The sequence below is a fragment of the Mauremys mutica genome, chromosome 1 (genome assembly GCF_020497125.1).
Source record: "Mauremys mutica isolate MM-2020 ecotype Southern chromosome 1, ASM2049712v1, whole genome shotgun sequence".
NCBI lineage: Eukaryota > Metazoa > Chordata > Testudines > Geoemydidae > Mauremys > Mauremys mutica.
In genome coordinates, this window is record NC_059072.1 from 163,204,737 (window position 1) to 163,216,877 (window position 12,141).

The window sequence follows — 12,141 nt, forward strand, 5'->3', positions numbered from 1 at the left end:
ATGTCGCTTGTCTGAATCCAGCCTGGTTTTGCTGGAGCCAGAAAATCACAGCAGTATGAGCCTTAATCCAGAGACCGGTATATAATGAGCTGATGTTCTCAGTCCACATCACAAACCGATCTCTTCTCCCACCAAAACTAGTGCTAACTGGCCCCCTTGCTGGGACTCTCAGAAGAGAGACCAAGGACTGGATGGGCCATGGAGACTGAACACCCCTGTGAGCCCTGGGGATGGCACCTGCGGCTCAGGGAGGAGGCATGTTGGTGGGCTAGCCTGGGGGAAGCTTGCCCTGTCACTGCCCATGTTGGGTGGATAAATAACAGTCTTCACTCTCCCCCGAGCCCAACACCTTTCCTCTCCTCTTCCTTCCCCCCAACACATTTGAAGTGATTATAGTCAACATCATTTATTTATTAAAAATACACAAAAACCGTCCAGGAGCTGTGAAGGAGTTAATGGCTCTCATGTGACTTGCTCAGTAGAAACCAGGGTCTGTGGTTACAGATGCCTTCCAAATCCCCCTGAAATCCATGGAAATAATTTTCTTTTATAAGGGCAGAAAACTTGGGGAGAGAAATAATCCATTTGTGCTTGATGAAGTGGGGCTGAAAACTCCCTTTAAAATAATTGCGGGGGGGCGGAATTCTGATCAGTTGCAGAAAGAGCATCTTTCTTTTCCTGCACAGCTTCTCTAGTAAACAACATCACTGACCTTTTCACTGTTTGCATCAGAAGGCCCCAGGGGGAGGAAGGGTCCTCTGGTGAAGGCGCTCGCTCCCGGGAATCAGGAGACCTTAGCTCTGCTACACAATCACCATGTGCAAAAACTTTCAAACGTTCCTTGACTTTTTTTTTTTTTTTTTTGGAGGGTGCTTCTGTGCCCAGCTGGAGACAGCAGGTTCTAATTTTTCAAAGGTGCTGAGCACTATGGCCGCCGGTGGCTTCAGCTGGAGTTGTGGGGGCTCAACATCCCCAAAAAACAAGCGCTGGTTATCTCAGGCTGGATGCTCAAAACCAGAGGCTGCTTTGGAAATGTAGCCTTACCCATTCTGTGCCTCGCTCTCCCCGTCTGTACAGTGGAGATAGCAACACTCCACTGCATCGCCCAGAGACGCTGTGAGGATGGATTCATTAATGTTTGTCAGGTGCTCAGATACTGTGGTGATGGCACCCCAAAGGTGTCTACAAGTAAATACACACCTCAGTAAAATAGGTTAGGACACAACTCCTCATTTGGATTTTTGCACCAGCTTAGACACCCTGTTACCCATCTTGAGCATGGAAGTGCCATTCTGAGTGCCTAAATGCAGGCCAGGCCCCACACCCTAGATGCCAGAAGATGAAATTAGGTTCACGGTGCAGCTTTTCTTACAGTTTGTGTATCTTGCTGTTTTACAGGTGGACCTGCAAAGGCAAGTTCTGATCACAGGGATACAGACGCAGGGAGCCAAGCAGTTGATGAAGTCCTTGTATGTCAAAGAGTTCTTTGTGACTTACAGCAAGGACAAACGGAAGTGGATCACCTTCGTAGGAAACAGCACTGGGGGACAGAAGGTCTGCCTGCTCGTTAATCACCACAGCCTCCCCGGCTTTATGCAGCTGTAAGCGGGTGGGATGGCTCAGCAGAAAGTACCACACAGGCAGCCACCAGGGGCTTTTTTCAAGGAATAAGGGGTCAGATTTGTAAAGGTATTTAGGCGCATGAAGATGCAGATTGGAAAATCCCACTAATTCCAAAGGACCAAAGTGCCAGAAGGGGTTTTTGAAAACCGCACTAAATGCCTATCTGCTTCATGAGGCACCTAAATCTCTTTACTAGTCTGGCCTGGTGTATATAACAAAGCAGAATACAGGATCGTAATAAGAGATAAGGAATCTCCCCAGCCTGGGCTTCAACCCAGCCCCGTAACTCTGGTTGTGCAGCTCCACTTCTGCACAGGCCTCTGTCCCCACTTCTGGCTCACGGCCCTTCCCCTGAGCACATGTGCAAGGAGAGTGGGACGCTGGGCTGAACTCATGCCCCTGTTCAATGCGGCCCAATGCTGGTACCCTGGCACAGTAGTACTGCTAATATTAGCAGTAGCTACCTAACACGTGCAACCCAAGTATCCATATAGCACCTTCCAGGGGTCTCCTATCTGTGCCCAAACTCTCCTCCCCTGCAGGGGCGGCTCTAGCATTTGCAGTGCCCCAAGCAGGGCGGCACGCCGCAGGGGGCGCTCTGGCAGTCACCGGTCCCGCGGCTCCGGTGGACCTCCTGCAGGCACGTCTGCGGGAGGTCCACTGGAGCCGCCTGCCGCCCTCCCGCGGGATGCCGCCCTAAGCGCGCGCTTGGCGCGCTGGGGTCTAGAGCCGGCCCTGCTCCCCTGCCAGCTGGAGCTCAACTCTTAGGCCTGGTTTCCACCTAAAAATTAAATTGATCTAGTTCCATTGCTCAGGGCTCTGAAAAATATCACACCCTGTGCAATGTAGTTAGCTCAGCCTACGCCCCACTGTAAATGCTGAAATCTTCCATCGACCTCTTAGAGAGGAGAATTAACTACACTGATGGAAAAACCCCTTCCAGCGACAAAGGAAGGGTGAATGCTACAGCACTACATTGGTACAGCCCCAGCACGCTACACGTGTAGCTGCAGTAGTGTGGCCATACCCAGTGTGTCATGGTGTTTGTATGATAGGTGTTAATGCATGTTAGGTCTCTACTGGTCTTAGTTGTCTGTCTATTAATATCCTAATAAGGGTCTGTACTGGACTTAACATACTGGGTCCCTGGTTTAGCCTCTGGATGCTATAGTAAGGCAAAGCTAAGGATGATGTGTTTTTAGGTTTTGCTATAATGTGAGTAGCCCCATTGAAATTGCATAAGTAAAGACTTAATCTCATGACACAGGGTTTGCAGGACCAAGCTTGTAATTGCTTTGAATTAATAGCATTATCGTTTCTGAAATCTTAATTGCTTTTTTCTGTTTTACTAGTTGTTTGAAGGTAATTCAGATGCCCATGGGATAAAAGACAACCATATTGATCCACCTATCATTGTTAGGTATATTAGGGTTTATCCAACTGACTCCTACAACAGGCCTACTCTTCGCATGGAACTCCTGGGCTGCGAAGTTGAAGGTGAGCAAGGAGAACTCACTGGTACTTGTTTCCCCTCTACTCCTTAGAAAAATACACTCCGCCTTTTTTTTTCTATGGGCCAGGATTTAAGAACATAAAGAATGGCCCTACTCGGTCAGACCAATTGCCCGGATCACCTATTGAGCCCTTTTTAAAAATTGGCATCACATTAACCATCCTCCAGTTATCTGGTACAGAAACTGATTTAAGTGATAGGTTACAAACTACAGGTTTCAGAGTAGCAGCCGTGTTAGTCTGTATCCGCAAAAAAAACAGGAGTACTTGTGGCACCTTAAAGACTAACAAATTTATTTTAGCATGAGCTTTCGTGAGCTAAAGCTCACTTCTTCGGATGCATAGAATGGAACACATAGACAGGAGATATTTATACATACAGAGAACATGAAAAGGTGGAAGTATGCATACCAACAGGCAGAGTCTAATCAATTGAGATGAGCTATCATTAGCAGGAGGAAAAAAAACTTTTTGAAGTGATAATTAAGATGGCCCATAGAAGGTGTGAGGAGAACTTAACATAGGGAAATAGATTCAATTGGTGTAATGACCCAACCATTCCCAGTCTTTGTTTAGACCACAGTTAATGGCCATCTTAATTATCACTTCAAAGTTTTTTTTCCTCCTGCTAACGATAGCTCATCTCAATTGATTAGACTCTGCCTGTTGGTATGCATACTTCCACCTTTTCATGTTCTCTGTATGTATAAATATCTCCTGTCTGTGTGTTCCATTCTATGCATCCGAAGAAGTGAGTTTTAGCTCACGAAAGCTCATGCTAAAATAAATTTGTTAGTCTTTAAGGTGCCACAAGTACTCCTGTTTTGTTACAAACTACAGTTAGTAGTTCTGCAATTTCACATTTGAGTTCCTTCAGAACTCTTGGGTGAATGCCATCTGGTCCTGGTGACTTATTGCTGTTTAATTTATCAATTTGTTCCAAAACCACCTCTGACACCTCAGTCTGGGACGGTTCCTCAGATGTGTCACCTACAAAGGGTGGGTCAGGTTTGGGAATCTCCCTCACATCCTCAGCCATGAAAAGAGATCCAAAGAATTCATTTAGTTTCTCCACAATGGCCTTATCATCCTTGAGTGCTCCTTTAGCACCTCGATCGATCGTCCAGTGGCCCCACTGGTTGTTTAGCAGGCTTCTTGCTTCTGATGTACTTTAAAAAAAAATTGCTATTTTTTTTGAGTCTTTAGCTAACTGTTCCACAAATTCTTTTTTGGCATTCCTAATTGTATTTTTACACTTCATTTGCCAGTATTTATGCTCCTTTCTATTTTCCTCACTAGGATTTAACTTCCACTTTTTAAAGGATGCCTTTTTGCCTCTCACTGCTTCTTTTACTTTGTTTAGCCATGGTGGCTCTTTTTTGGTTCTCTTATTATGTTTTTTAATTTGGGGTATACATTTATGTTGAGCCTCTATTATGGTGTCTTTACAAAGTTTCCATGCAGCTTGCAGGGATTTTACTTTTGGTGCTGTACCCTTTAATTTTTTTTAACGAACCTCCTCATTTTTGTGTAGTTCCCCTTTCTGAAATTAAATGCTACAGTGTTGGGCCGCTGTGGTGTTTTTCCTGTCACAGGGATATTACATTTAATTATATTATAGTCACTATTACCAAGCAGTCCAGCTATATGCACCTCTTGGACCAGATCCTCTGCTCCACTTAGGACTAAATCAAGAATTGCCTCTCCTCTGGTGGGTTCCAGGACCAGCTACTCCAAGAAACAGTCATTTAAGGTCTCAAGAAACTTTATCTCTGCATCCCATCCTGAGGTGACATGTACCCAGTCAATATGGGGATAATTGAAATCCCCCATTATTATTTTAAATAAACTCATGATTTTTGGTGCCTGCCATGAGACCCCTCAAAGGGGCCTGATTTTCAGACAGAGCTCTGCCCACCCTCTGAAAATTGGGTTTCTCAAGTTGGACATCCAAAAATCACAAGATGCTTCTGAAATCCTTGGCCTTAATGAATTTAGGGTGCGATTTTTAAAAGCATCTAGGTACCCAACTCCCTTTCAAAGCCAGTGGAAGTTAGGGGTCTTTTCCCATCCAGTGCTTTTGAAAAGCCCACTCTTAGTACTGGTGTTTTGTATTTGGATTGACAGCTCTGGCTTTTCTCTATTTAGCCACAGAACAGGCAAGGCATGATCAGTGGCAGTGCCAGCTTCCTGCACACTTCCTTATGTATGTGCCTTAACACAGACCTGGGGAAACTTCCTCCGGGAGTGGGTGGCAGCAGAGTTTACTCTTCATGTCTCATTCAGTCATAGGCCTTTCTGACAAGAACAACAAAGCAGCCATTAGCGTGCTGACAGTCAGCATTACCTGAAGTGGTGATGTGAGCTCATGGCCAACAGGAACAGGACTGTGTGAAATAACTCATTTCACAACAGCCATTACACAGTCATCACATGGGTGACTTGCAGTTGCGCCTGCCCTGGGCTGGATTCAAACCTGCAACCTAGAAATGAGAGGCTGTGGGTCCCCTTTCCCCAGTTCCCTGGACAACAAGCCCCTGGTTAGTTTATTTGAATGGCAATATAAGAATACAAAGTGGGACTTTCAAAAACGCTCAGAATTGGTGCTTTTGACAGTCTCACCCATAATAGGCAGACGCACAAACCTTTTATTTCACAGATCTGCTGGACTTAGTTTTAATGCTGACTGGGCAAAGAGAGCTCCACTCCCTGCTGCAAATGTATTCTCTTCTGCCACTCCCTGAGCAGTTAGAATTTAGAGAGCACTTCACAACTTCAGAGTGCGTTACACATTTAAACTAATGAATGCTCACAACAACTCTGCATTACCCCCACCCCTTTAAAGATGGGGAAACTGAGGCACAAGGGAGATTACAATTACTTGAGCAAGGCCACATAGCAAGTCAGTGGCAGAAACGGGCGTTCCTAGTCGGTTGCTTATTCCTCTAGTCCGCTGCTGCTCAAGATGAAATGGAGACCTACTGCTATTCTCTTTACAGGTTGCTCTCTGCCACTGGGAATGGAAAATGGGGAGATCAAGAATGCTCAGATTACAGCTTCTTCCTATAAGAAATCCTGGTATAACTCATGGGAGCCTTCCCTCGCGCGTCTCAATCAGGAAGGGAGGGTGAATGCCTGGCAAGCGAAGGTAACAAGCAAACAAAAGAAAAAACTGCTAAGTCAAAGCTGCTGCCATTAGCGAATGTGCTGCTGCTCTGGTGTGTGTCTGTGCCTGCTCTGTATGCCCCCTCCAAGCTGTGCTCTGGTTTGTTCTGTCCAGTCCTCCTGTGAAAAGCCTGCTTAGCTCCCTTCCAGTGGGAGGTTTGTGACATCAGAGCTGCCCAGAGGGGGGTGCAGTTTGCCCCGGGCCCCGCAGGGGCCTCCACGAGAATATAGTATTCCATAGTATTGCAACTTTTTTTTTATGGAAGGGGCCCCCCGAAATTGCTTTGCCCCAGGCCCGCTGAATCCTCTGGGCAGCCCTGTGTGACATGCTCACAAAGAGGTTTTTTTTTCTTTAAAAAAAAAAAAGAACATTTGCTAATTTCATAATGTGAAGTGGAAAGCAATGAAACTATGTGGAGACTGGCAGCAGGTCCAGCATGCTCAATTTGATGGGCCTGCCCCTGCAGCCCTTACTCACGGGAATGGTCTCTTCAGACTCAGTGGATGAGTAAGTGCTGAAGGTTGGTGGCCTATGAGCCAAATTCATGTGGTGCAGTTCTGTTGGCTTTACTGTTGATCGGCAGTACTGCCTAGTGACTAGAGCATCGGAGTGGGACTCAGGAGGCCTCAGTTCTATAACCTTGAGCAAGTCAGTTCCCCCCATGTCTCAGTTTCTCTATCTGTAAAACGGGGGTGATGATGATACTTTGTAAAGCGCTTTGAGATCGATTGATGAGAAGCGCTTTATAAGAGCTACATTAATTCACCAGGGATGAATTTGTATTGCTTTTCATTCTGCGTTGGTGATGGAAGTGAATGCTGGATGGAGGGTCAGCGTGTATCATCTGCAGTGATTAAAGTGATGTGTGGCCAGCAGAGAACGCTGGATGTCTTCATACAACTTTAACTGTCATTGAGCAAAGTTTCTGGTTGTGCTAATATTGGCACAAACACACATTTGCTCACACATTACTCTTTGTATTGACTGTAGTCAAACAACAACCAGCAGTGGCTGCAGATTGATCTCCTCAAAGCGAAGAAGATAACCGCTATCACAACCCAGGGTTGCAAGTCCATGTCTATGGAGCAGTTTGTGAAAACCTATGTCATCCATTACAGAGATGAAAGCACAGAATGGAAACCTTATATGGATGAGTCCACTTCAGTGGGAAAGGTACCATTTTAAACTCGGAGAATTCTGTCCATTTCTGAATCCCGAGCACTTTGTCATACTTCTCCAGGCCCAAATGAGGGACAGCCCCAGAATGAGGGGCACAAAAAATTGTTCCTGCAGTTGAATTTAAAATGCTGGTGGAGGAAGTTCTAGAATCCTCTATAAGAGAAGAACCACCTTTCATGGCTCTTTATTTCTGATGTAAATAATTTTCAACAATAAAAGGGAGGGGATGCTAAATTTGTGTGGAATGCCGTTGAACCTGGGATGAAATCAGTGGCATGTCTTTTACAGAGGAACATGTCAAAGGAATGCACAGAATGTGTACATGGAAGCCTCTGCCAAACTTCAGTGCAAAATATTTTTTGCTTTAATTTTTTTAAGTGAATTTAGTGCTGGTGGAAGGTCCCAGATTGACAGAGCTGAGACCTCCCTACATCCACGCAGCAGGTACAGCACTTACAAATCCCCCAAGCCACCTTGACAGATGTGCTTCAACCCCGACCTGCAGGGACCACATCTAGGGATAAGAGAGGGGAGATTTGTCAATCCCCAGCCAACACAGGGGCCAGTTAGCACCAATTGTGGTGATGGTTTCTGTGATGTAGACAGAAACAGAGACCATGAAATCATTTCACACAGACCACAGTTTGGATTTGACTGGATTTGAAGCAGTGACCTAGAGGAGGAAGGCTGTATATACACCACTGGAGTGATCCAGTCCACCTTCCTGTGCCCTGATGCAGCAACTTTGAAGCATTTAGATTAAAAATGCTGCTGCTTTTTTTTTTTTTAAGGTAATTTTTTCCCCCACTAATTCATTGTTTTGTTTACTTTCAGGTATTTGTGGGGAATGAGGACAGCAGCGGACAGGTCAAACATTTCTTAAATCCACCCATATTTTCCAGGTTCATCCGCATTGTTCCTAAAACCTGGAATCGAAGCATTGCTCTTCGGGTAGAACTCTTTGGCTGTGATCCTTCCTAGGTGCTGGACACAGAGTACACATGAACAAAGGATTCCCAAGTCTGGGAGCCTTACACCTTTCAGTAGTCACTATGCAGAACTGCATTTTGTAGTCATTTTTAGTCCTTCTGAAGTGCCTTTCCTCCAAGGATCTTAGTGTTCTGCCAACGTGAATTAAAAGAGAATTTCACTGGCAGACATTTCATTCATATAAATGTACATTAAGGATACAGCTGCACAGCAGCGGGGACGGTGCTTCCCAGAGCGGGTGGGTAGAGACATGCTTGCTCCCAGGGCCAGATCCAGGCACCAGCTAAGGAAGCAGGTGCTTGGGGTGGACAGTAGAAAGGGGTGGCACTCTGTCCGCTATTCGGGTGGCACATCCAGGTCTTCGGGAATTCGGCGGCAGGTCCTCCTTTTCCTCTTTGAACTGCTGGCCAAAGTCCCGCTCCGCCAATAGGCTTTTTTTTTTTTTTCCCCCACCGCTTGGGGCGGCAGAAAACCTAGAGCTGGCGCTGCTTGCTCCACTTGATCTTGTGTGCTCCAGCAGCAGTGTGGGCAGCAGCTCTGGCTGGCCAACCACGTATGGACGCAGAGGTGGGATTATTCTCAGGTGGCTAGCCCAAGCCGCCATAGCCATACTGCTATTTTTAGCACGCAGGCTGGAGCAGAGCTAGCACGTGTCGGTTCACCTGCACCGTCCCAGCTGCAGTGCAGCCCCACCCTTAAAAAGAGAAAGCAACAAACATCAAATCCACAAAGAATGCAACTTTGACATGCCCCTTTTCATGGGAATCTGTGCACCTGAATGCATTCCTTCCATTTCTCTATCGCTGTCTTCTTCCCCCATTCACCGTCAATGGTCTGTTCTCCTTTTGTCCTGGTCCTGGCCTAATTTTAGATTAAATCTCCTGAGGGCAGGGACCTTGGGCTTAATCCTGAGCCCAGATTTGCTCTCTGTGTAGCCCTCTCAATAGCCTCTTTCCATGGAAATCTGTAGGGTGCGCCACACCTATTGTCTGTTGATAAAGCAGAGCACCCGTGTGACATGCTCTTGTCATGAAAATACTTAATAATCGAGCAGCTACACTTTATACCAGCTCCAGATTTGGGGTGATCTCCTATTGTCACATTTTGTAGATCCCAAGGTGATGGCATGGATTACTGTGTAGCAAGGGTCACGCTTTTCTTGCCAGACACTGGTGGGGGGGGGGGGGAAAAAGCACTTTTGGCCACACAGCTTCTACCTGGGTATCCAGAAGTGCCCTGAGATTTAACAAGGCTGCTATATGATGAACCTGTCTCAAGAACATAAGTACGGCCATACTAGGTCAGACCAAAGGTCCATCTAGCCCAGTATCCTGTCTACCAACAGTGGCCAATGCCAGGTGCCCCAGAGGGAATGAACAGAACAGGTAATCATCAGGTCATCCATCCTGTCATCCATTCCCAGCTTCCAGAAAACAGAGGCTAGGGACACCATCCCTGCCCATCCTAGCTAATAGTCACTGATGGACCTATCCTCCATGAATTTATCTAGTTCTTTTTTGAGCCCTGTTAGTCTTGATCTTTACAACATCCTCTGGCAAAGAGGTCCACAGGTTGTGTGAAGAAATACTTCCTTTTGTTTGTTTTAAAGCTGCTGCCTATTAATTTCATTTGGTGACTCCTCATTTTTGTGTTATGAGGAGTAAATAATACTTCCTTATTTACTTTCTCCACACCAGTCACGATTTTATAGACCTCTATCATATTCCCTCTTAGTCATCTCTTTTCCAAGCTGAAAAGTCCCAGTCTTATTAATCTCTCCTCATATGGAAGCTGTTCCATACCCCTAATCATTTTTGTTGCCCTTTTCTGACCTTTTCCAATTCCAATACATCTTTTTAGAGAGGGGCAACCACATCTGCAAGCAAGATTCAAAATGTGGGCATACATACCATGGATTTATATAGAGGCAATTTGATATTTTCTGTCTTATCATCTATCCCTTTCTTAATGATTCCTAACATTCTGTTAGCTTTTTTGACTGCCGCTGCACAGTGAGTGGATGTTTTTGAGACAACTATGCACAATGATCCTTCTTGGGTGGCAATAGCTAATTTAGACCACATCATTTTATATCCGAAGGTAGCCGTGTTAGTCTGTATCTACAAAAACAGCGAGGAGTCCGGTGGCACCTTAAAGACTAACAGATTTATTTGGGCATAAGCTTTCCTGAGTAAAAACCCCACTTCTTCAGATGCATGAGTGAAAATTACAGATGCAGGCATTATTATACATGAAGAGAAGAGCGTTACCTCACAAGTGGAGAACCAGTGTTGACAGTCAATTCAGTCAGGGTGGATGTAGTCCACTCCCAATAATTGATGAGGAGGTGACAATACCAAGAGAGGGAAAGTTGCTTTTGTAGTGAGCCAGCCACTCCCAGTCCTTATTCAAGCCCAAATTAATGGTGTTAAATTTGCAAATGAATTGTAGTTCTGCAGTTTCTCTTCGAAGTCTGTTCTGAAGTTCTTTTGTTGAAGTATGGCTACTTTTAAATCTGTTATAGAATGTCCAGGGAGATTGAAGTGTTCTCCTGCTGCCTTATGTATGTTACTATTTACTACAAAAGCAAGAAATGAATGTTATGGAGACATAGAGCTAGGTATGACCAGTGTATTAGAGACAATGTTGACCATGTCTCCTTACTAACCCTCCCAGAAGCCTCCTCATATGCACTTTAAATAGAAGCAAAGCTGAGAAAGCCCTGGGGCACTTCACATGACATAACCTTAAGCAACACGGCACTGCAGGGGGAATTTTGGGTAGGCAGAAAATAATTAGGTAAATTTGGCCAGGACGCCAGGCCAGGAAGCAGAGTGAACTAAATACAAGTTGAGACAGATTATTAAGCATTTTGATATCCTGAAAAATCTTCTTTTGAACCCTCTCTTCTGGCGTTCAAACAACTCCCTACTCTTGGCAAGCTCATCATCAGAAGCAAATTCCCCACAGACTAGGATACATCAACTCAGAGGGGCACCAGGCCCTGCCTGCGCAACAGATGTAAAACCTGTAGATGTATATCCACTGCTACAATGATCAGCACCCCCTCAACAAACCTTTCAAGATCCATGGGCCCCACACATGCTTATCAACACACGTGGTGCCCCTCATACAGTGCATCAAATGCCCCAATAACAACTATGTGGATGAAACCAGACAATCACTATGCTCTCAAATGAACTCACACAGAACAATGACAAAAGACACAAACATCACATCACCTGTGGTGAACACTTTTCACAAAGCGATCACTCCACAACTGATCTTTCAATACTTGTCCTCAAAGGAAAGTTGCACAATACCTTCAAAACCCTGGGCTTAACATAGACACTGGTTTTATGGCGCATTGCAACAATTTGTGACACACCTCACTGCCTGCTCTCCTTAATTGCCCATTTCAAACACTTTATGCATAACAATCTAGCCCAGGGGCCGGCAGCATTTCAGAAGTGGTGTGCCTAGTCTTCATTTATTCACTCTAAGGGCTTGGCTACACTTACAAATTTGCAGCGCTGCAGCAGGGTGTGAAAACACACCCTCTGCAGCGCTGCAAATTGCGGCGCTACAAAGCGCCAGTGTAGTCAAAGCCCCAGCGCTGGGAGCCGCGCTCCCAGCGCTGTCCGTTATTCCCCACAGGGATGTGGAGTACG

At 45.6% G+C, this 12,141-nt stretch overlaps 1 protein-coding gene across 1 annotated transcript in view; it reads left to right on the top strand.

The window, feature by feature from the left end:
- The window catches only part of LOC123361647 (coagulation factor V-like), a 71,687-nt gene extending 62,035 nt beyond the window's left edge, over positions 1-9,652 (top strand). The window contains exons 21-25 of the mRNA XM_045001689.1: positions 1,399-1,554; positions 2,976-3,120; positions 6,135-6,283; positions 7,292-7,474; positions 8,315-9,652. Of these exons, the coding sequence (XP_044857624.1) occupies positions 1,399-1,554; positions 2,976-3,120; positions 6,135-6,283; positions 7,292-7,474; positions 8,315-8,461 (780 nt within the window). The 3' untranslated portion in view covers positions 8,462-9,652. The remainder of the gene's footprint in view (positions 1-1,398; positions 1,555-2,975; positions 3,121-6,134; positions 6,284-7,291; positions 7,475-8,314) is intronic.
- The last annotated feature ends 2,489 nt before the right edge of the window (positions 9,653-12,141 follow it).